At 40.5% G+C, this 25895-nt stretch overlaps 1 protein-coding gene across 1 annotated transcript in view; it reads right to left on the bottom strand.

Moving 5' to 3' along the window:
* Positions 1-16410: 16410 nt before the first annotated feature.
* ZNF318 (zinc finger protein 318) overlaps positions 16411-25895 on the bottom strand; it is a 28640-nt gene continuing 19155 nt past the window's right edge. Inside the window, exons 7-10 of the mRNA XM_045801050.2 lie at positions 22743-22946; positions 22192-22291; positions 21123-21241; positions 16411-20831 (exon numbers count right to left, since the gene is read on the bottom strand). Of these exons, the coding sequence (XP_045657006.2) occupies positions 17508-20831; positions 21123-21241; positions 22192-22291; positions 22743-22946 (3747 nt within the window). The 3' untranslated portion in view covers positions 16411-17507. The remainder of the gene's footprint in view (positions 20832-21122; positions 21242-22191; positions 22292-22742; positions 22947-25895) is intronic.

The raw sequence follows: 25895 nt of genomic DNA, 5'->3' as shown, positions 1-25895 counted from the left end.
TTAGGTACATTTATGTTTTCAGACTGTTGGTAGTTGCGATGAATTGACCCTTTTATTGTTATGAAGCTGAAGAAACAAGCTTTTCAACTCGAGATGAGTGGTGGTGAAGATAATGGCCCCAAACACCTGAGGGGTGTCACATGGATGAGGCATTAGGGGCACTACTGAGACCCCTGGATAGAGGTCACAGAAAAGCAGACTGGGCTTCTGTCCAAGAAAAGAACCTTCTTACAGAGCCCAAGCATGGGGTGGCTGCTTCAGAGAGCAGTGAGCTTCCTATCTCTGGATGTTATAAATAACACTGGAGAACAATCCAATTGGTCGCCGGTGTTGCAGAAGGGATGCAAGCATCACACACAGACAGATCTTTGAGTTTTCCTCACAATTCGGCAGTATATGATTCTGTGATTCTATTACCAAAGAAGAGTTTCAAATTTGTGTTAGCAAGAGAGCATTGTTAAAATAGTGACAGCTATCTCCTCTGTAGTACCAGTCACAGGCACTGTACTTATTTCTGATCCTACAACAACCTGGTTGGGGGTTTAAATGCTACATTATTGGGGTGCCTGGGTGGCTCAGTCAGTTAGGTGTCTGCCTTTGGCTCAGGTCATGATCCCAGCTCAGCAGGGGAGTCTGCTTCTCCCTCTCCCTCTGCCCCTGCTTATGTGCTCTCTCAAATAACTAAATTTTAAAAAAATGCTACATCAATTGTACGTAAAACGAAAGTGGCTTGGAGAGGTTAAGAGAGTTGTTCAAATCATACAGACCCAAGACTCTCAAGCTCATACTCTTTCCACTCCCTCCTCCTAAGCTGCCCATGTGTTTGAGTCTGAAAGGATACTATCCTGGTCTGTACAGCACCTCTGTGCCTAAAGGTAAGAGGACCTCTCCAGGCAAATAATGGGTTGCAAGAGACAGGGGAATGTCATTAAAGCTCTTCCATGACTTCTTAGTGCCCTCAAGGTAAAGTTTTTAACTTGGCTCTAAGGCCCTCACCTTTCTAGTTCTAGACATTTCTCCTGCTTCTCCCTCGAACCACACTAAATGAGCTTCTTAAACCTGCCAAGTTCTTACCTACCTCGAGAACTTTGCAAATGCTATCTCCCTTCTGGGAACTTGCTTTCTCAATATCTTCATCTCACTAATTCCTGCCTAACTTCAGGTCCCCCTCACCTACTCAATACCAGGCTATTGGCCCCAGGCAGTCTCTCCCATAGCATCCTGCGCTGGAGGGCCAAGGGGGTACAATCAACAACTGTGTTTTCCCTGAGAGAACAAATGAGGGGAAAAAAAGGCAAATGGAGACTCATGATAAAGGATACTTTTGTAGCTTAGTGGGGGAATAAAATAGGTCGGCCAGGGCACCTGGGTGGCTCAGTCGTTAAGCGTCTGCCTTCGGCTCAGGGCGTGATCCGGCGTTCTGGGATCGAGCCCTGTATCAGGCTCTTCTGCTGGGAGTCTGCTTCTTCCTCTCCCACTCCCCTGTTTGTGTTCCCTCTCTCGCTCGCTCTCTAATAAATAAATAAAATCTTAAAAAAAAAAATCAGTGCTGCAACCAAACCATTAAAAAAAAAAAATAGGTCGGCCAACTTCCTGCCCCCCTACCAACCCCAGAATCTAGGCTTTGTCTACCCAATTAGTCTGTGAGCTCCACGAGGGCAGGGGCCAGGAATGCTTTGCCAAACACTGCGTATGCTTCCAATGCCTTGATTAATCTCTGATACATGGTGCTCAATAAATACTTATTGGTGAAAGAATGTTAAATGTTATACACAAGTCTCCTTCAAATGTGAGATGAAGGCTAGTGAGGAGATGTGGAGTTAGAAGGGGACTGGTAGGAGTTGAGAGTTTCATTACAACAAAAGCCCTGGAGCAAGGGAAGCTTAGGTGCCTAGGAGTAAGCACTCAGGAGTTTGTTTCTTCATACCCATGAGGATCAGCATGTATGAGGCAAACCAGAATATGATTTAAACTGATCCTGATTATAAATACTAGATAATAAAAAGAGAACTGCAAATCTCCTTTGGCAGCAAATCAGTCCCACTAATTGCAGTCATTCACAAGAACTTACTAATTAAGCTTAATTAGCATGTAGCACAATTATGTCTATCATTAAATATATGGCAAATGAGAGAATGTGGGAAAGTGTTATGTAAACTGTAAGGCACCTTACAAATATGACTGCTATAATGTGTCAGGTTAGCACTGCAATGAGTTTTGATTACAACTATAAAGTCCACTTATTTTATATCTTTGTCAACTTGTTCAAGTATATGGGCATATGCTTATGACTTTTAAGGCATTATCAAAAACTCTTGTTTCTCAATGACTCTTGAAAGGTTTCACTCAGTTCTGGTATGTTAATGAAAAATTAGTCTTCCCTCTTGAACACTGTGTTACTTAACCTTTATTACCCGTAACCTGTGTGCTTTCTCATTCCATCTTCTGAGTCTCTCCTCTAACTAGAAAGCTTTACTTTCAGCCATTTATGTTACTTAAAAAAATAGAAATACACACAAAACAAAAACAGACTGAAATGTTTTCTTGAAAACACACTAGCAAGTCTGTTTGACCTTTTTCCTTGTTTTCCAACATCCATTGCTGCCATTACATGAACCCGTTGAGAGCATTCTGTATACAGCTACTTGTGGTTAGCTGCTTGGGGTTATTGACTGGGCTACATTTTGTGATTCGAAGGCATCAGCTGGGCTAATTCAGAATCAAGACTGCAGGAAATGACCCTCTGATCCTTCACCATGGTTGCCTTCAACTTACGCTCATGAAGAAATCAACAACAGCTTTAAATGGTGGTTTTCCATACAAAGATGGGTTTGGCGTCTCAAATATTACTTGGAAATGTGTATTTCATCTAAAAATATATAAAAACAACCACATCCAAATAATTTGCAGCACGCAAAATGTATCCATATACTGGAAACTGAGAAGAAAACAAGAGGAGTGAAACTTGGTGGTCAGCTTGCTTATAGATCTGACAGATGGTGACAATGACCCGTGATGTGAACTACCAGCAACTTCCTCATCTCATTTTTTATAATATACAAGAACAGACCTTCCAGGTCATGAGACTATGTTAAGGAAATTAAAACAGTTTAATTTTACGAATTCAGACAAATGCAAAAGCTTTACCTTTTTATAGAGGAGTTTCTCAGTTCCTCTATGAAACTCAAAATCACAGGATCAGGAGTCATATTCCAGGATCTTCCCAACTCCAAAATGACTGGGCTTTTCCTCTTCTTCTCTGGAGTTTTTGCAACAGGCAGAGCTCTAACGTCTTTATTCATAATCTCTTATTACCACCCCTCGCCACCAAAAACAGGGCAGCAATGACCAGTATCTTGTGGAGACAAGAACTTAAACAGCCATCTTGTGATAAAAAGCCACAAAGAGGAAGGTATAAAAACCAAGGTGGCACTGAATCTTTGCAGCTCTATAGGGGATATTTTCTTTTCTACTTATAAGCATTTCTTTTGAAGAACCTTGTCTCCCCCATTCCACATTAATTCAACTTTGTCTAGATTGTTCAGTGAGGTAGATCCTGTCTTTCCATGGTGAGCTTCTGACCTGGTCTGAGTACTTCATCCACTTGGCCACAGTAATTGTTCAGGGATAGGAGTGTGGTCCAAGTCACACTCATCCTCTTCGCTCAGACTTTTCCATGAGACTTTCTGGTGTTATTAGGAAAAATACACTTTCATTTTCTAGATAGAAACCTTATAAGGACCAAGGCAGCTTGAGACTGCAGGGGCTATTTTGCCCCCGAGTGAAGAGAAAATGAGGCCAAGCAAAGTTGAGAGGAAGGGGAAGGGAGGGTCCTAAGGACATCTCTGACCGCTGGGATCTAACTCCGCCCCAGTTTCCCAGTATCAAGTAATAAATTATCCCCTATCCGTTTTTTCTTAAGCTTGTTTGAGTTAGTTTCTGTTACAACCAAGAGTCTCAATTAATACAACGTGCATCTTTATACAGTTCTTGTGCTTCTTCTTGTATTTAAGAATTATGTTGTATAAAGTTCTGACACTGTAAATTGCTTTACATACATATTTTCTTAATGCATGATTTTTAAGATAACCATGTAAGAAAAAAGACTAGAAAATGATATATAAAAAATGGGTCTTAGACAAGTTATCCAATTAAATAATGGGCAAAGAATTTGGATAGTTTTCCAAAGAAGATATACAAATGGCCAATAAGCCCATGAAAAAATGCTTGACATCATTAGTCATTAAAGAAGTGTAAATCAAAACCATAAGGACATACCATTTTACATCCACTAGGACGGCTGTAATCAAAAAAGAAAAACAGAAAATAACAAGTGTTGGAAAAGGGATGCCTGGGTGGCTCAGTTGGTTAAGCATCTGCCTTTGGCTCGGGTCATGATCCCAGGGTTCTGGGATCAAGTCCCGCGTCAGGCTCTCTCCTCAGCGGGGAGCCTACTTCTCCCTCTGCCTGCTGCTCCCCCTGCTTGTGCACTCTCTCTCTGACAAATAAATAAGTAAATAAAATCTTAAAAAAACAACAAGTGTTGGAAAAGATGTGGAGAAAATGAAACCCTCACATTGCTGGTAGGAGGCTAAAGTGATGCAGCTGCTGTGGAAAAGAGTTTTGACAGTTCTTCAAAAAGTTAAATATATTGTGGTTTCACAGAAATGAAGAGCAGATAGTTACAAGAATCAGTCCTCCACTGATGCTATCATTGAGCTGGCAAAAACAGATAGAAGCAACTTTTTCAGAACTCTGGAATCTAATAAAACTGAGAGTGGAGTCCAACCAGTGGTGTGCTTAATGAAAAAAGCAGCTGTTAAATTTCAGTAACAAAACGTTGTGGCATTTTTGTTTACCCATCTACCATCCCCCATCCCCCAGCTTGGTGGTGGCTGTGGGACAGTAGTCCACATTCCTGGTGTGGTTTGCTAATGCCAGGGGAGGACGGATGCACCCTATTCTCAAAAGACTGTGGCTGTCAATTTTGCCTGTCTGGTGGTTCCCTGAGGGACCCATGCTGAGTCTGACCTTTGTTTTGCCCCCTCAGCCTGGAGCAGCTTTCCAAGTAGCATCTGTTGAAAGTATTTAAAGACCTGTACTACTGCTGACTGCCTAGAGAAAGATACAGAGAATTGAACAAGCAGCAGATGGATCTAAAAGTCTGACAAGTAGGAGACTGAGGAGGAAGCTACACGGGGAAGTAAGGACTCTGACGGGCCGCTGTGTGACTGGGGAAATCCATCATACAAAGTGCATGCCCAGGGACAGATGCATGTGCAGAAAAGACCTGAGAGGACCCCAGGCTTGCACCTTTGGCAGATCTTTGGGCTCCATGCAGTCAGGAGGTGAAGGCTAAGGCAGAGTTTCAGGCAAATTGGCTTAGCATTGAAGTAGTGCCCCAGCTCAGAGCCAAGCTACAAAAACCTGTGGAGGTGGTGGTGGTGTTTTTCCTCCAGCCATTTAAGGAAATCTCTTGTCAGGTCAGTGAGTGACTGCTGAGATAATGGAACAGAGTTTCAGTGATCACACACAACAAGAAATGCAGTTTTAGCAAAAATAGTTTAGAAAAGTCAATGAACAAGTGGATGACAACAGCCTTCAATAATCAACAACAACAAACCCTGAGAGGGGGATCTGATTCCCAGATTGACACATTGTAATATTCAAAATGTTCAGTTTTAAACAAAAATATCACAAGGTATAAAAAGAATAAAGAAAGCATGGTTCATTCACAGAAAAAAAAGAGAACTTTATAGAAAACATCACCAAGGAAGCCCAAACATTGGACTTACTAGGCAAATATTTTATTTTTTCAAGATTTTTTTATTTTTTTTTAAGTAATCTCTACACCCAACATGGGGCTCAAACTCACAACCCCGAGATCAAGAGTTGCATGTTCTAATGACTAAATCAGCCAGGCACCCCATTTGGCAAATATTTTAAATCAAATGTCTTAAATATGCTCAAAGAGCTAATAGATAAAAAAACTAAAGGAAACTAGGAGAATGAAGAAATGAACAAATAAAGAATATCCATAAAGAGATATATATTATATATTAAACATTTAATATTATAATATTACATAAGAACCAAATAAAAATTCTAGAGATGAAAAGTATAGTAGCCGAAATGGAAAACTCATTACAGGGATTCTACAGCAGATTCAAGATGGCAAAAGAAAAAATGAGTGAACCTGAAGATAGGACTATTGAAATTATTGAGTAGGAGAAAGAAAAAAAAAAAAAAGACTCTCAACCAAGATTCTATATCCAACAAAACTATCCTTCAAAACAAAAGGGAAATTAAGACCTTTCTAGAGAAACAAAAGTTGAGGGAGTTCATCACTAGCAGACCTGTCTTACATGAAAAAGCTAAAGGGAGTCCTTTAGGCTGAAATGAAAGGACACTAGACAATAATGCAAAACCATATAAAGAAACAAATCCAGTAAAAGTAACCATGTAGATAAATATAAAAGCCAGCGTTATTGTATATTTGGTTTGTAATTCCCCATTAGTTTCCCATATGATTTAAGAGGCAAATGAATAAAACAATAATTGCAAATCTATGTTAATCAGCACACAATTGTGACAAAACACCATAAGGATGGAGATGAACTGAAATGAAGGGAGAGAGAGCTCTACAACAGTAGTTGGAGATTCCAATGCTCCACTTCAATAAAGAACAGAACATCTAGACAGAAGCTCAATAAGGAAATAGAAGACTTGAACAACACTGAACTAAGTAGACCTAACAGACATGCAGAATAGTTCATCCAAAAACAAAATTCACATGGGTGCCTGGGCGGCTCAGTCAGTTAAGTGTCTGAGTTTGGGTACTGGGATCGAGTCCTGCATCAGGCTCCTTGCTCAGCGGGGAGTCTGCTTTTCCCTCTGCCTGCTGCTCCCCCTGCTTGTGCACTCTGTCTCTGACAAGTAAGTAAAATCTTAAAAAAAAAACTCAGAATACACATTCTTTTCAAGTGCACACAAAACATTCTCCAGAATAGATCATACGTTCGTCCACAAAACAATATATTTAAAAAGACTGAAATCATACAAAGTACCTTCTCCAACCACAACAGAATAAAGCTAAAACTCAATAACAGAAGGAAAACTGGAAAATTCACAAAATGTGTAAATTAAACAACACACTCTTAAGTAGCCAATGGGTCAAAGAAGAACTCACAAGAAAATGATAAAATACTTTGAGGTGGATGAAAATAAAAACATATCAAACACATGGGATGCAGTGAAAACAGTGCTAAGAGGGGAATTATAGCTATGAACATTTTAAAAAGGAAGACCTCAAATCAATAACCTCACTTTACACCTTGAGGAACTAGAAAAAAAAAAAGAGCCAACTGAACTAAAAGACAGTAGGAGGAAAGAAATAATAAAGATTACAGCAGAGATGAATGAAATAGGGAAAAGAACAATAGAATCAATGCAACCAAGAGTTGGTACTTTGAAAAGACTGACAACATTGGCAAAACTTTAGCTAAAGTAAAAAAAAAAACTTTAAATTTACTTAGAAAAAATGAAAGAAGATGCAAATAACTAAAATCAGAAATGAAAGTGGGACATTACTACTGACCTTACAGAAATAAGAAAGCATTATAATACTCTGAACAACTGTATGATTAAGTAGGAACCAGACAAGGATGTCACCTTTACTATTGCTTTTAAACATTGTACTGGAAGTTCTAGCTAAAGCGATTAAGGAAGAACAAGAAATAAAAGGTACCCAAATTGGAAAGGAGGAAGTAAAACTATCTCTATTCTAAATGACATGATTTAAAAAATACACAATATGTATATTATATATATATATAAAGAATACACACACACACACACACACAAAACTAGAAGAAATTAACAAGTTCAGCAACGTTTCAGGGTATAAGATCAATACATTAAATTGTATTTCTATACACCTGCAATAAATAGTCCAAAAGGAAATTAAGAAACAATTCCATTTACAATAGCATACAAAAGAATAAAATACATAGGAATAAATTTAGCCAGGATGTGAAAGACATACACAAAAACTACAAAATACTGCTGAAAGATATTAAAGAAGACCTAATAAACAAAAAGGCATCCCATCTATGTTCATGGATTGGAAGATCTAATATTGTCAAAATGGTAATGCTATCCAAAGTGACCTACAGATCTAAAACAATCCCTATGAAAATTCCAATGACTCTTTTTGCAAAAATGAAAAGCCAATCTTCAAATTCATATGAAACTGCAAGGGGGCCCAAACAGCAAAACAATCTTAAGAAGAACAAAGCTGGAAGTCTCACACTTCTCAATTTCAATTTCAAAACTTAGAGTGAACAAAACTACAGTGATCAAAATAGAGTACCTGCATCAACATACAAACCAATGGAATAGAATTGAGAGTCCAGAAATAAATCCATGCATCTACAGCCAATCAATTTCCAACAATAATGCTAGACCATTCAATGTAGGAAAAACAGTCTCTTTAACAAGTATGCTGGAACAACTGTACTTTCACATACAAAAGAATGCAGTTGGACCCCTACCTCATACTATGTACAAAAATTAACTCAAAACAGATCAACAACCTAAACATAAGAGCTAAAACTAAAAAATTCTCAGAAGAAAACATAGGGGTAAACCTTCATGGTCTTAGATTTGGCAATGGGTTCTTAAATATTATGCCAGAACCACAAGTAATGAAAGAAAAAAATGGAGAAATTGGACTTAATCAAAATGAAAATCTTTTGTGCATCAAAAGCACAGGAGAAAATAACTGCAAATCACATATCTGATAAAGGTCTAGTATCCAGAATATATAAAGAATCCTTACAATTCTAGAACAAAGAGACAAACAACCCAATTAAAAAATGGGCAAAGGACTTGAGTAGGCATTTCTCTAAAGAAGATATATAAATGGCCAAAAAACACATGAAAAGATGCTCAAGATCATTAGTTATCAAGGAAAAGTAAATCAAAATCACAATGAAACACTAGGATGGCTAAAATACATACAAAAAAATTAACAAGTGTTATGAATATGGAGAAACTGGAACCATTGTACATTGCTGAAAGGGACGTAAAATGATTCAGGTGCTGTGGAAAAGTTTGGCAGTTCCTCAAAAAGTTAAACATAAAATAATCGTATGACTCAGCAATTCCACTTCTAATTACATTCTGAAAAGAAGTGAAAACAGGTACTCAAACATGCACTTTTTCATGTGAAAACAGGTACTCAAACACATACTTATTCATGAATGTTCACAGCAGTACTATTCACAATAGCTAAAAGGTGGAAATAACCCAAATGTCCATCAATGAACGAATGGATAAACAAATTCTGGTATACACATACCATGGAATACTATTCAGCCATAAAAGGTAATGAACTACTGATGCATGCTACAACATGAATTAACCTCAAAAACATTATGCTAAGTGAAAGGAGCCAGACAGAAAAGGTCACATACCTTCAGAATATGTACATCATAGAGACAGAAAGCAGATTGGTAATTGCCGGGGGCTGCAGAGAGGTAGGAATGAGAACTAACTGCTCAATAGATACAACATTTTATTTTGGGGTGATGAAAACATTTTGGAACTAGACAGAGGTGATGGTTACACAACATTGTGAATGTACTAAATGTCACTTCTTTATTTTAAAGTGGTTATTTTGTTATGTGAATTTCACCTCCATAAAAAACAAGACAAAAATACAATACCTGAGATAGCAGTCAGAAAAGAGGTTACATTTGGGGAAAGTAGTGACTGGAAGAGGACATGAGAGGGGCTTCAGGGGTGTTGGTCATATTTTATTTTTTGATTTGGGTGTTGGTTACCCAGGCGTGGTCATTCTGTTAAAATCTTGGGGCTTAACAATTGTGTGTACTTTTGTTTTTTATATTAAGCATCTTATACTTGAACATAAAACGAACTTTAAAAAGTTAAAGAGTTGCCATATAAACCAGGATATACCCAAGAGAACTGAAAAACTGATGTCCACACAAACACTTGTATACAAATGTTCACATTCACAGCAGTATTATTCATAATAGCCCCAAAGTGGAAATAACTCACAATCCCATCAACTAGTAGAGACACAAAATGTGGTATGCAGAATATTATTCAACTATAAAATACAGTGAAGTACTAACACATGGTACAAATGATGAATGAGCCTTGAAAACATGTTAAATGAAAGAAGCCAGACACAAAAGACCACACATTGCATGACTCCATTTATACGAATTGCCCAGAATAGGTAAATCCACAGAGATGGATGGAAAGCAGATTGGTCACTGCCAGCAGCTTTGGGGTAGGGAATAATTGGGAGTGTCTGCTAATGGGTATGTGTTTCTTTAGGGGTGGTGGTTGAAATGTTCTGGAATTAGTGGCGATAGCTGCACAATCTTGAAGATATCAAAAACCACTGGATTTTACACTTTTTTTTAAAAAAAGATTTTATTTAGTTATTTGAGAGAGTGAGCAGGAGAAAAAAAGAGCATGAGCAGGGCACGGGCAGAGGGAGAGGGAGAAGCAGGCTCCCGGCTGAGCAGGAAGCCTGATGTGGGACTTGATCCCAGAAAGCTGGGATCATGACCTGAGCTGAAGGCAGACACTTAACTGACTGAGTCACCCAGGTACCCTGGATTTTATACTTTGAAATGGTGAATCTTAGGTTAAAGAAATTTAATGTTATATGAAATATATTTCAATAAAAAAGATCTTAAATATTTTTAGAATGTATGTAAACTCTAGCATATCAAATAAAAGAAGTTCAAAGGGAAAATATTACTCAGGATCTATTCCCTTTCCCCCTGCCCATCCCTCAGATTAGCACATCTTGGAGGTGGACCTCAGTTACCACTGGAGAATGGAGGTAGGTGAGTCGCAGTTAGGAATGAAAACTGTGACCAACAGCCCTGATTGTCCTTGAGCAGAGGAATGTGGTAGCTGATGAGAAACAGATCTTGGGCTGGAGCAAGGGAGAGAAAGTCAAAAGTGGTGGTGACAAAGTGTTGGCAGCCCTGGCGCCAGAACGCTTTCCATTGCTTCATCCACTGGGTGGATGCCTTAGGAATGAGTAGTCCTTAGCTGATTTCAGCCTCGACAGCCAGAGACCCTGAGATACTTCCTACCCCTTATTCCTTACTTCTTACTCTTTTGATGGCTCTGGTTGGATATTATGCAGTTCTTTGTACTTGTAGTGCTATGAGTATTCCCAAAACCTACCCAAACTATAGATTTATTTGGGTAGTAAACTAGACCTCTGGGACTCTAAATAAATGCCTGGATTTACAAATCAGGAACAGAAGTAAGACCGTTTTAAGGGTAAATCTGGATCAGGGGCAGCTCAGGTTTAAATGAATCTCTCTAAAGGACTTAAAAGTCACCTAAATTTTATTTGATTTTGGTTCTCATCCTCCACAGTCCCAGAATGCAAAAAGGAGTAAATGGAACATCTACTAGAATTTTAGATAAGAGAGGAAGGGGTTTCCTTGGTAGTTTGAAATGATGCTCGCCTGCTTCTATGTGCCAGATGTTTCAATGTGTATAGGAAGGATAGTCAGACTGAATGGAAACTGGCAGACAGCTGTCCTGAAGTCTGAAATCCCAGGATTTTTCAAACACCACCTTTGTGATGGTCTCCCCTTCCTTCTACCTCTTTTGTCTATTCATACCGCATTCCTCTAAAGACATACCCATTTTTTTATCTTGACTCTTAAATGGAGCAGTAATGAAACTGAAATATAGATGTTCTACTTGCTGGGAACACTGGGGCCCAGGATCCAGGAGGGATGAGAAGATCTGAAAGCCACAGCTTTAACATAGTCTCATGGCACAAAATGAGAGATGGAAGTTAGGAGATGAGCTGAGATGAGGAGTGCCAAGTTTAAAACATACATCTCTATGCCTATCCTTATCTTGTTGTTCTACTGCTACAAAGAAACAGACATACATACACCACATATTTGCTCACCCAACTCGCCATGTCCCAGCAGCTGAGGGCCTTCTCCACAACCCATCCCTGTCCCGGTAGCCATACCTACCTTCTGGAAGTCAGACCCTAGAGGTGACTGCCTACTGACCCCAAGGGCGCTCATCATTTCTTTGGTCTCTGTGGCTTCTATCCCTGCCTCCCTGTGGCAAAGATGTCTTCTGCAGTCCTTCCTTCTGGAAATCTGGACTTTAGCAACTGCTCCTGAAAAGAAAGGAAAAGAGGTAGGCAAGAGTATGTAAATGTCTTCATTGTCATCCTTGTATAGGTAGGCTACAGGACAGCAGGGTAGTTTAGCAGGGACAGAGCATTAGAGATGAAAGAAAGTAATACCTCAATATGGTTGATTTTACCTCTGCAATCTTTCTCTGTACCCTCTATCAGGTAACCCTGCCTCTACTTTCACCCTGCTTACTCACTTCCCTAAAATGCGCTCATTTCCATTGCTTTCTACAAAATACCTTTCTCATCTGATCCTCCACAAGTGGAATGAACAAAAGCCTGCAAAGCTTTTAGTCTATACATCTGGACACAAATTATCTTCTATTCTCTTGCATGCAACAAAGACTTTGTGTTATCTTTTTGTGTACCTGTATTAAAGGTAAAGCTCTGTGAAGACAGGCGGTTTGATTTACAGAATTTCAAGTCCAAATGCTTGTAGACTCGGAAATGCATAACCAGCTAAACAGAAGTTGGGGCAAGAGAAAGGGAAGAGGAAGAGAGAAAAAAGAAAAGTATAATATTCTTCAAGAATGGAGATTGAAGAATGAATGTTGCCCAGCCTTGATGGGAATAGAGGAATTTTAGGGAGTCTTGCGGGAAAAGCAGCAGGACCTATTTGTAATGATAGAAAACCGATGAGAGGAATGACGACAGGGATGCGTTGAGTAGGAGTTACACACTTAAAAAAAACCCAAACACTATTTTTTAATACATAAAAGTATACAAAAGGAAAAAAAATAAACCCTGATTTATAATTCCATAGCACCAGATCACCCTTACTGACATAAAATTACATATTTTACATGTCTGTATATATTTTATATGTGCATGAAATACTTCTATTTTATATAACATGCATTTTATGTGTTCAGGATGTTGAAACAAAAAATACAGAATAAAAGATAAAAGCATTCCTCCTCCTTCTACCAACAGCAACCGTTTTTGCTTTTTTTTTGTTTCCTTCCAGAAATCAAACTGGCAGCTTGATTTAGGGTTCTGATGAGGTGACTAGAGGATGTTGGGCCAAGTCAAAGATCTGGGGTTTGACTGGTTTCAACATGCCTATGAAAGGAAGGAGAAAGGTAGCCATCTGGATATCAAAGTTCCCAAAGCCGTTGACTGCTAACTCTAAGGTCAATTTAGCCCCATTCCCAACCTCAGTTTTTCTTCCAGGAGCTTCAGGGGCAATGTGTCCCCCTCCTGGCCTGACACCACTATTCCACAATGCTGTTGAAATGAAGAGGCCACTGACAGCCTTGATATGCATTCATTGCCATAGACAGTGCTTTGTATACAAAGATCTAGGACCGAAGCAGGATAGTTGGCTTCTGGAGTGCTAAGTACCCAATAAACACAATTGGCAATTTATAGCTTTAACCCACTTATAAATTGCTGAATAGTCACAATCAGTTAATAAAAAATAGCTACTATTACCACATTGATTCTTTTAACAAATTTTTATTGAGCACTCTGTCAGGCAACTGTGTGCTGGGAATACAATGAAAAAACAGTAAGCAAAGACAGACTTCCTGCTTTGGAGAGTTTATATCTAGTTGTGCGGGGAGGGATATATTGATCAAATAAACACATAAATATAAAATTAAAACCACACTGCTACAGTGAAAACGTACATGGCCCTTTGAAAGTGTATAAGGGTTATGGGCAAATCGGCATGGCTGTGTTTTGTTTTTTTAATGAAAGATTTTCATTACCAGTTCAACTGCTTGGCTTATCAAGGAATATTGTGAGTGTATACGTAATTTTTTTGGTTAAAAATCACATAAACATTATTATAAAATTCAACTCCATGAAGAAATGTGTTCACAATCACAAACTATTTTCATTTGTCCATGTTCTCACAAAATTGTTAATAAATGAAGACCTTGCTTAGTTTCTCTCTTGCCCCAGGCTTGGTAGGTATGTTTTGTTAATTTGAGAACCACGGTTTAGGACTATGTATTTTTAAGTAAGCTCTAGGCCCAACGTGGGGCTTGAACTCATGACCCCGATATCAAGAGTTGCATGCTCCACCAACTGAGCCAACCAGGCACCCCAGGAATATATTTTTAAAAACCCATCTCACTTTCTTTGTAGGCTGTATCCTCTCTGAACCTGCCTCCACCTTTTTCTTTTTTAAAAATACACTTAATGTCCCTGTTGGATGCCTGTATCTATATGTCCAACCCTCCCCGCCCCCTAACGCCTTACCATTCTTCAGTCCCTGAACCTGGTAGCCTGATAAATGAACGTATGTCCGGGCATGCTTTGATACCAAAGCATTAGCTAACTTTTTGAATTTTACATTTTTTTAGAGAGATGGAGCTGTATTAGGTACAATGGGAATACTTACCAGAAAGGTTAAGAGTCTTATATGCCCTGAAGCTAGCAGTGAATAGGAGAAAGATGGCTTATGAAGCAAGAGGCCTCCATTCACAAAGCCAAGGGGATATCTGGGGGGTTATTTACACAACTTAGGTAAAATTAGGTGTTCGCCCAAATTTAAACCTAACTGCTGCTGATGTGTTGTCACAGTTGAGGGAGACCAATAAAAACTTTCTGATGTTTGCAGAATTTTAAAGTAGTTATAGATGATACCGCAGGCAACATACAAAGATTAGGGCCCCCTCCTTGCATGTGCTTTGTCTCCAAAGGTGAACATTTATTCAGTGCTGTGACAGTACTGAATAAAAAGAAATAGGTCCTACCTTTAGGTGCTGGCAACTGGGTTAGAGTTCTGCCTTTCCTTTCACAGGGCTTCTCTGGATGGGCTCCAAAGCTAGATCCCACTGATCAAAGAGGGATCACACTTCTGGCCCAAACTAAAGGCTCTCCCTCTGCTAGTTCAAGGCAGATATGAAGAATGCCATTGCTTCTTACAAGCATTCATTATTCTAGAAAAAGCCCGAAATTATCAAGATAATACAAGAGTAATAGCTCAAAGTACTCCAGTCCCAGCTATTTGAATTAGTTCTGTACTTCCTAGATTTTGTCTCTCTTCCCTTTCCTACCCTTCCCAAGAGTCCCCCTGCTAACCTAAAGAGTAAGATTCTGACTCCCTCAGAGAAGGAATCAGGGTACAAGCGAGATCTGGAGATTAAACCCTCCCCACTCTAAACCCACCTATCTCTCCCCAAAGGGAGGTAAACTTACTAAATGAACAGGCCTGAAAATCAGTAACAACTGGCATTTTAAACTTGTAGGTTCTCTGAATTCCTATAGATAGGCTGCTAGAACAGGGAGGGAGTAGTTCTCCAGAAAAACAAATGTATTTCTGAAGCTAATCTGGGTTTACGTTCATCTAAAGGGCACCTTCTGAGTCAGTCTGTGGTTTCCAGGCCAGGAAAGTGCCTAAAAGGCAGGCCTAGGACAACTACTCAGGACGGCATGACCCTGGACACATTTGGGGCTGAGATGGAGACAATGATCCTCATTTTAAAGAGGGAAAAAAAAAATCCCTGTGGCACAGTGAGGTGAAGTAACTTGTCCAAAATCACAGCAAGGCGAATGGCTGAAGACCACGCACGGACTGAACTCTCCCAGATGTGTGCTCTTTCCACGACATGATAAACAACAGAGGCCACGACATCTTCTAAATAGACATTAGTCAAGGCTCTAGAAAAACTAAATAGCCTCCCCAAAGTCAAGATAGGATTCTGCAGCTCTGCACACAAGTTAGCAGAGAAAAAGGAATTTTTAGGGAAAAAGATCAACTTTGCATTATTTTTGAGTGGGTAGAAGACAAGACTGAAGCCTCTGTTGAGCCAGGTTATAAATTTCTGAAAACAAGGATGTCAAAAGGAAACTGGGACAGAGATTAGGAAACCTGAGGACTAAGCTCTCTTGATCCCTAAGAACGCCCTCAGCAAGAACATGAATGTTCTTGGGGGAGTTCAGCTTCCAGAGTAGCATAGGGAGAGCCAACATAAGGGCATATGAAAAGCTTCACAATAGGAAGATGCCAAAATCAGACCACTGTCGCCTACTCACTACCCATCCAGGCAGCACTGGGGCAGAGATTACATAACTTCACAATCTGACATGAAGGACTTGAAGTAGCCCAACAAGTGGGGAAAAAGCAATTGGGAGGGAGGAGATAGACAATAGGACAGCAGGAGTTCATTTTTCTAGTTTTCCTGTGGAGTTCAAATGTGTGTGGTTTCAAAACAAAAATCCAGAAAGAAACATGAAGTTAATGCATTTATTCCAAGTAATTAACACGTTAAAAATAAAATTAAACTTGTCCAAGCCAACTCATAAATTCTTTAATCTTTTGAACAAAATGTACAACCCAAAACATCACACTACGGTGGAAATAACTTGGGAAAGGGAGAGGTAGAGGAAGGAATACATATGGATTGTGGAACAGAGAAGGAGTCCAATCCCAAAACAAGTTTCAGCTCTTCTACCTCTTCAGAACAGAAATGGCTGCTAAACAATTTAACACAAAGTGTTACTGGATCACAATACAATGAACAAAAGGCTGTTTCAAAAATAAAAGTGACCCAAAAAGCATTATCTGCACCCGGCATTCAGCCACAAATCAGCCTTACCGATTTGTCGTCTTCCCAAAGTGAACCTGCTAGATTTTCTTCCACGTTTATTGAGGCCATTTCCAAACAGGTTTGTGGGTTAGCAGGACCATCTCAAGCAAAGGCAACAGAATAAAGGAAGTATGGGGTTGACATGGCACAAGGAAGTAAACAGTAAACAAAAGGGCTACTCACGCTGCGTTTCAAACAATGTTAAGGCAGGCCCATCCAAATGGAAGCCTAAGAGATGAACAATCCTTCCTTCATTAGTTTTCCATTTCAGCAGGCTTACTGGTGTTTCTCCCAGAGATCCATCAGCTGCCCAGGAAATTGGGTAGGAATACAACATAGCAACTGGAGAAGTCAACTCTGTTTCCCTCCTCCCCCATATTCCAGAAATGGCAGAGTCAAAGCCAAAATACAATCAAAGCACACTATGTGGTGAGCCAGACAGACATCTGATTTTAATGACAAAGTAGGAGAAAGTAAATTGGCAAAAAATAATAATAATAACAGAAAATGCTTTTTTACAGATATGTATAGAAGTTATGATTGATTTATCTGGTATCTTAAGGAAAAAAAAAACAGAAAAGAGGTAAATTTTTTGGCTTCCATGAACATTTACTATAAGATGCTGACTGCATCTCTTGGTGGAGGTTCCAGATGAGATAGCCAACTAGTCCTGTATCATCTGGGCACCTGATTCTAGAAGCCAATTTGATTCATCCACAAGTAGCTCCAGATGGGTTTTCTTAGTCATGAACACCGGATGCTGTGTGGTCCTGGGTGGCAGCAACTGGAGCTTCTTGTGCAGGTATTTCCTGAGGGACCATATTGCCTCCAACTACTTGCTCCCTTGTAGGGGATCCTGAAGCCACAGATTTTACCAAATTCAACGGGTGGTCACTGTCCTCATCTACTTGAGGAATTGCTAGCTGCGTAATGGATACTTTCGGTATTTCTAGCTGTAGTGGACCCATCTCCAGGGAACTACACTCAGGAGGATCACCTGGCTCAGACAGAGGAGAACATAACTTCTCTTTTTGAACTCCAGGTGTCCGTGTAACAAATTCAACGAGGTCTGGAAGGCAAGGGGACGGCCCAAGGCCTGCAGGGTTAATTGTTTCCGATTCCAATCTGAGTGAATCTTGTTTCTCTAATTGAGAAGGTTCTTCTACTTCCTCAGGCATCATTCCTCCTGCTAATAGGTCAAGTGCTTGGTGTGTTCCCTCTAGGCTCCCCAAGCCAAAGTCAACATTTTCTACAGGAAGTCCAGTTTTCAAAATATTAGGAGTGATCCTTCCACTTCTGGGATTAGAGGAGTTTTGTTCACCCTCTGCTCCAAAGTTAAGCACCAGGGTTTTGGGAGAATCTAATGGAAACTCAGAAAAGGATGGGATTGGTTCCAAGTCAGTGAGAGTAGAGGGATTACACCCTATAGGTGACACAGAATTTTCTTCACATACTTTCCGAGACAGGGCAGTTGGGGATCTATGTGCTTGGTCTACCCGAGTACTGCAGAAATCAACACCCATATCCCCCAGGTTTCCCAGGGCAGCAAGCTCTTCTACTTTTAAGTCTGTAACTTCAAAGTCTTCTAAGGCCTTGCTTTCTATTGTCACGGTTAATTCTGGATGGACATCTCGTAGCTCCAGGGCTTCTGTTTCTGGTTTCTCTGGGCTCTCCCAAGCCTCTGACTTCTTATTCTTATCCCAAACAGCCAGTTCATAAATCCTTTTACCTTGAATGTCTTTTGATCTTTCTCTCTTGAGTTTGAGGCTTCTGTAACTAGCCCCGGAAGCTGATTCTGGAGCTGAATTTTCTAGCCATTCTTCACTACCAGTTGAAACTCCCTGCTCCCGTGCACTATCTATTAAACACATATCTGATCTGGCTGGGGATTGGAGAAGCAATTCTGGGGCAGAAATTTTCACAGGTATATCTTGTGGGTTCTGGAGTAAAGACCTGGCTTCTGATGGAAATGAGTCTATTTTTGCCTTTGTGGAAGAAAGAACCTGTGCACTCAAGTCAGTCACTACTTTACTTTGAGTTTCACTTCCTTTCATCAACTTCTTGAACTGTTCAGCCTTTTTGTCAGTCATTTGTAACTTGGGCTGTTCTGTTTCTCCCTCCCATGCACATCTGTTCCCATGGTTCAAATTAGAATCCTCTATGCTATTGGGCCCAATAGCTGTTCCCTCTCCTACCATCCGCTCAGAAAGCTTTGGTCTCTTTTCTTTTAGTTCAATGTTTGCCTCTACTTCACTTTCCCCACAATGCTTAGATCTGTGGAGCTCCTGGCTTTCCTCATCTTGGTTACCAGATTCCGTAAGGTGGGTTTCTACCAACTTCTGAGATTCCACAGTATGACAGTGTATATCTGACAGCTGAGGGCCTGGCTCTACACCTGGTGGCCCTGGCTCTCCCAGGTCAAGTTCGACTTTTCTGCCTGGAGATATATCCCTATTAGCATCACTCTGGAGGGAGGTACAAGTCCACATAGCCAAAGTGTCTGTCTTTGGGGTAACAGTTTCATAAGGCCTGTTTTGGCACAACCTTGTCAGAGGCTGTAGGAAGCCATAGTTACTGCCTCTGCTCTTTGAGTCTGTGCGTTCTACAACTGACCATTTCCCTAGAGACACCAGAGTTTTTGTAATGGGCTTTTCAGGGTTACTGACTAAAGGAGCAGAGATCAAACTTCTATCTGGAGGCAACTCCTCTTGGGATGCACTGTTGTTCAAAGTAGAAGTGGAAGAGGTATCCGAACTTTCAACTCTAGAGAGATTGCTGTTTTCCCCATTGGCCAGCAGACCACCACTCAGCTTAGTCTCAGGGGCCCCCTTTCCACCACTACTGTAGAATATATCATACAGGTCCTTAGCATTCGCTGTGGCTAAGCATGAATTTCGCTTTTCCAATTTTTTGGCTTGTTCACTGAACACACTTGAGAGGGGAGGTGGAGGACGCACTAACACAGAGAAAAGGGTCTGGTCCCTGTCACTCTCACTCACCCCAGGAGCCGTCTCATCGGAAGGAATGGCAGCTGGCTGTGCTGAGGCCATGATGGCTACTGGCAACACAGGATTCAAAATGTTAGGACCCAGGAAGCCAGGGCTGAGAGTGTGAGATACAGTTGGGTTTGATTTGACCGGCGCCAAGACAGCATTTGCTTGTGCAGGAGATGGGGAAGCTAGGTGAGGTATAACTGGAGGTGGTGGAGGTGGTGGCGGAGGGGGTGGTGGAGGAGGTGGTAGCATTTGTTCAGGTATATGGGATGGCTCATTCTTTTCAGCCAGTATGATTTTTTCCTCCGGAGACCCTTTTAGAATCACCTCTTCCCCTCCAAATGCTTTGGAGATGATGTCAGGAGGCAAGAGGAGATCAGCTGAAGACTCTTTAACCACTGGCAGGGGCTTAGCAGTAGTTCCAGAAGACTTGATGGATAGAAAGGTGTTAAGAGGAGCTGGCTTGCTCACTGTGGCTGAACCTGACTTGCGGAGTACTGTGGATGGGATCGGCAGGTTGGGTCGGATCTTAGTCTGGGTTGAAGTTGTCACAACAGGCATCCACGGGCTAGTATGTGCAACAACCGTTTTCCCAGAGAGTTTGATTTTGATGGGCTTTGCCTTCCCAGACTCAGCTTTGCCATCCTCTTTGTCCTTACTGTTTTCCACAACCTCTTCCTTGGGAATACTTGTGGCCATTGAACTTTTTTCCTCCTCTTTCTCTGGCTTCTTCCAGCTGAATTTCCCAAAAGAGGAAGATGTTAGCGATTCTTTCTTTACCTCTTCCTTTAATTGGAGTTTGATGCTAGCCTTCCTTTTATTTTCAGCCTTTTCAGGGGAGTTCCCACCCTCAGAGAGTTGGTCCTCTAGTTCCTCAGAAACTCTGTCATCCTCTTTTACTTCCTTCATGACCTTTGCCTTTTTTTCTTTCTTCTCTTCCTTTGGTTTCTCACTAAGTTTACGCTTTAGCTCACTCTGTCGTCGCCGTTCTGTCTCTAGGACCACAGCCAAGCCAGCCTGGCGGTCCAGATTCCGCCGCTCCTCATACAATGGGTTTTCAACCACATATTTCTGGGAAGAGAAAAGATAAAGGCTCAACAACTGGTCACAATACAGTAAGAAGAAAATCTTGGCCCTGTTAGTGCTGGAATTCAATTGGCAGATACCCCTGAAGTAGAGTCATCTTCAAGGATACGGATGGTTCTACCAGGTCAGCACCTCTTAATAGGACTGAAGAGACCTTCCTAGTAATTACATGGAATTTAAAGTATTAATGACTTTTTCTGACTCTGAAGTTGTTTGACAAAGTCAAAAGGATTACTGTAGAAAGTGGGAAACTCCATAACTACTACAAAGACCAACCTTGTATTTCTCATTGTGCTGGTGACCCTTCACATGTTGCTCTCCAGAAATTGGATCCCCCAAAAATTCCTCACAGAGCTGGCAGTAATATCCAGTGATGGGAATCAGAAACTCAGAACCTGGAAGAAGTAGAAATCAAGAAAATAAGCCATTTCCAGCCAGGATGTCAGTAAAGGAAATCCCACTTCCCCTTTGCAGTAAAAAAGTTAATGGTATACAGGACCTTACCCACTTTCAAGGCAGAAGTAGCATTTAGATGAATCCAAATGGCACAGTCTTTCCAATTTAAAGCTTGAACTCAGGGCCTCTAGCCCTTCTTCCTCTTGGGAACACTAACTAGTTAATTTAGGAGCTTCTGCTGTTGACGCTCTGCAAACTCCAACTACCACTAAGCACTGTAGGAAATTTAAAAACTGTACTTCCGAACAGCTAGCTCAGTTACCATTTGTATGAGATCTCTCATGCTGGTATTAATTACTTAGGAATCTACCTTCTATAGGTCAGCACTGACTACTTACAAAGGTAAGAAACTGAGAAGCTTAAAGACAAAGAAACTTTCTACTTCTCAACCTACCCCCAATAACAACTATTCAAAAACATTTTATAGTTCTCAGATGAAAAAGCAGTTAAATTACTATACCCTTTACTGTTTTTTTCACCTGGATCTCAAATAAATAAGATTTTGGTACACAAGCCAGTGACAAAAATGTTGTGTAAGTTGGCTCTATGCCCAATATGGGGCTTGAACTCATGACCCCAAGATCAAGAGTTGCATGCTCTGCCAGCTGGGCCAGCCAAGCACCCCTCAGTTATATTTTAAAGTGGGTATGTGTATGTTTAACATTTGTTAGAATTTTGGCCATATGTGTAGAGATCATTTTTGTCATACAGATCTCTTCATTTCTTCAGGATCTAGTACACTATTTTGCACATAGAAGGCGTTCTTACACGTTTGTTACAAAATGGTTATGTCTCACCCTATGCTGCTTCCTAGCATCTCAGTTCAGGGCCACCTCTTATTTGGCTAAATGTAAGGAAACCACAAAGGAGGCGGGGGGGGGGAACATACCTTTTGCAGGAACAGTTATCTTGTCAGTACGCTTTACAGCATCTTGCTTGGCCTCACTCTGGGTCTTTGAAGCCCAAGGTCTGTTGTAGGGATCCAGTGTCTATTTGCAAGAGGCAGAGGCGCTCACACAACAGCACTAAAATTCAATGACCCACTTTTCTCTTTTTTTCTCCCCCACACCAGGGGGACCAGAAGCCCCCAGCTCCCCACCCCCTCCCTCTCTGCCAACTGTTTAAACGGAAATCACCTGTGGAAAAGGTAAACACATGTTAGAGTAAGTACTAACAATGGATAAAATGAAACAAATAATCAGGTACTCAAGGAATCAAAAGAGGCAGAAGCCTCACTTACACTTGTCATGGTGTTTAGTTACAGGCAGGTCCCCTGGACTGAGCCCTGGGGATGGTGTCTCCTTTGTTGGTATCTCTTGGCTCTTCAGAGTGGGGCTCCTGCCCATATGAGAATGTTTCATTTTCCAGCTTTGTAATGCAGATGGGGATGTAGAAGTTTGAGGGGACGAGAATGGAAATAACAGCGGGCAAGATACCTACCTGAGTGTGCTTCTTATTGTGCATATGAGTGAAGAAGTCAAACATGGTTCCACAGATGGTGTTGCAGTCTTTGCACCAGTGATTGCCAGCATCGTAATACTCATAGGCAGCAAGAGGCTGATCAGACTGCTTAGCAGCTGGCTGGGGGCTCTCGGCAGGCTTGGGGCTCTTAGTATGGGAATTCTCACTGTTTATCTTTGATTCCTAGAGGGAAAACACCTGCACTCAGAAGGAATTCTAGATCTGTCTTCTCTTAGAAAAAGCAGGTAGCTTACCATAATAATCGATACAGGGCCACATGATCGTATTTCCAGTGCCTAAAGCTATATAAACTGGGGAAAACCTCATGAGAAATCTGTCTACAAGGCTCAAACAGAACTAGACTCCATAGCGTGACCTTATCATGGAGAATACATCATAATGGCAATATCTTTACTTATATATCCTAAAATATTTAGAAAAATACTCAAGATTATGGAAACACTGGCTGCCTCTGGGGAGGGGAAGTAGGGAACAAGGATGGACAGGAGTCTTTTTACTATACACCCTTTGACAGACGTTGAATGTGTTCCCTATGCAACTAAGTACATTAGTTAAATTTAAAAATCATAATGACAACTAAGAAAAGAAAAAACAACACGGAAGAGGTAACTGACAGGTTAAGCAAATGCAGAAAACACATAATAGTGAACCCACTTATCACAGACACATCCTGTTATGCACAACTGGAGAGCAGGGTTGGTGTTGTGCACAGATAAAGCACACAGTCATCTATGTGGGATGACTTAAAAGAATCTGGGTAAAATATTTCAAACTGCCTAAAATATCATCATTAGAATTTAACACCTCTGAGTTAACATGAATCCTCTTTTAAAACATCAACTCAAAAAAAAAAAAAAATCAACTCTTCAGATTAAGTTATCAACAATAAATACTTAATATGAATTCACATGTCACCAAGCCAGGAACAAGGTACTTAGGAAGTGAGAATTTTGGTAATGTTGGATAGGGAGGCAGAAAACAAATAATTTAGAACAGAGGGAGGGTAAGTATGAATGAGGAGAAAAGCTCAGAGAACTGGGCACATGGGCTGGTGGGAAGAGGAAGACAGGCTGCAGGAAGGGAAATAATTAGAACTTCAAACATAATCTTTCCCTACTAGAGTCTTGTTCAAAAGTCACTAAAGAAATCATACTGAGCAGATAAGGGATGGGCATATGTACACACTGTAGGCAAGTATTAACTGGCACCATCTTTCTGCAACATAATCTAGGAATACATATTACACACCTCAAAATCCTTTATACCCTTTGACCTTGCAATTCCACTCCTTGACATTTATCTGAAGTAAATTATCATGTCAAACAGGAGGTGATTTGACTGGTTAAATAAATGCTGGTATTTGTGCAACAATAAAAAAAATAAGGTCATTAAAAGTGATATTTTAGAAATCTATTAACGTGGAAAGATGTTCATGATATACTGAAAAAAGCAAGTAACTAAATACATTTGAATAGTCAATAAAGATATGTAAATAGGCACGAATGTCAAATGTCACCTTATCTGAATAACTTTCTGTAACTACTCTATATCCCTTTCCTGTTTTCTTTTTTTAGGCACTTGTCATTACCCAACCTGTACTTGTTTATTTACTGTTTACCTTCTCCTATTTCACGAGAGTTAGAACCTTGTCTATATAGTTCCCTACTACACATCTAAAATAGTGCCTGTCACTTTCCTGGAGATCAATAAATATTTGTTTAATGAATTAATAAAGAGAAGATGAGTAGCTGGAATAATATACACCAAGATACTAATGATAGTTGTCTCTAGGTAGATGAATTGTGGAATTGTGTGTATGTGTGTTTATTTTTATGAAACGAATAGAAAGAGAAAGAAAACCTTAAACCAACTATGCATTGTAAAGAGAGGCAAAGAAAGAAATACCAACCAGGTAGGAAAGAGGTTGTAGACACAACATTCCTTACTACTGAAATGAATACTGAATTGTAACATATCTATGTTGGCCTCAGAGCACATAAAGCCTCATTCAAATCAAGGGGATTATGGGGCTGGTACACAAAAGTATAAGTCAACTATAAAGGGCCAGAACTTTCAAGCTCTTCTCCAATCAAAGGCCCTGAACTCAATGCCCTGGTATGAAAAGGGTACAGTCCTACCTGACTGAAAAAGAAAACTCTCCAAGGAAGAATGGAAAAGTTAGAGTTTGGTTGATAGAGAATACAGAATATCCTCTTCTCTAGTTCCCTAACATTAAGTGAGCATCTACTATGTAACAAAGAGGATGCCATTGGAAACACAAAGATAAATGAGTTCTACTTTTATTCTCAGGGAGTTCTTAGTGAAAGAGACAAGCAAGAGAACAGACGTGATCTTAATCAAGTTTTATTTTGTTAAGATTTTATTTATTTGGGGCGCCTGGGTGGCACAGCGGTTAAGCGTCTGCCTTCGGCTCAGGGCGTGATCCCGTCATTATGGGATCGAGCCCCACATCAGGCTCCTCCGCTATGAGCCTGCTTCTTCCTCTCCCACTCCCCCTGCTTGTGTTCCCTCTCTCGCTGGCTGTCTCTATCTCTGTCGAATAAATAAATAAAATCTTTAAAAAAAAAAAAAGATTTTATTTATTTGACAGACAGCGAGAAAGAGAGCACAAGCAGGGGGAGCAGCAGAGGGAGAGGGAGAAGCAGACTCCCCGCTGAGCACGGAGCCTGATGTGAGGCTCCATCCCAGGACCCTGGGATCGTGACCTGCCTGAGCCGAAGGCAGAAGCTTAAATGACTGAGCCACCCAGGCCCCCCCTTAATCAAATTTTAAATAAGATAGAATGAGGGGTGCCTGGGTGGCACAGCGGTTAAGCGTTTGCCTTCGGCTTAGGGCGTGATCCCGGTGTTCTGGGATCGAGCCCCACATCAGGCTCCTCTGCTATGAGCCTGCTTCTTCCTCTCCCACTCCCCCCGCTTGTGTTCCCTCTCTCGCTGGCTGTCTCTATCTCTGTCAAATAAATAAAATCTTAAAAAAAATAAATAAATAAGATAGAATGAAATAAATCTTTTAAAGAAACCATAATATATTACCGGAGGGCTGACTATATATGAATATATTGTTTAATATATTAAAGGAGGACTGACTAAA

The sequence above is a fragment of the Ursus americanus genome, chromosome 29 (genome assembly GCF_024610735.1).
Source record: "Ursus americanus isolate L20-20 chromosome 29, mUrsAme1.1.p, whole genome shotgun sequence".
Lineage (NCBI taxonomy): Eukaryota > Metazoa > Chordata > Mammalia > Carnivora > Ursidae > Ursus > Ursus americanus.
The sequence above is the reverse complement of the archived record's forward strand: the minus strand, read 5'-3'. Positions and strand labels throughout refer to the sequence as shown.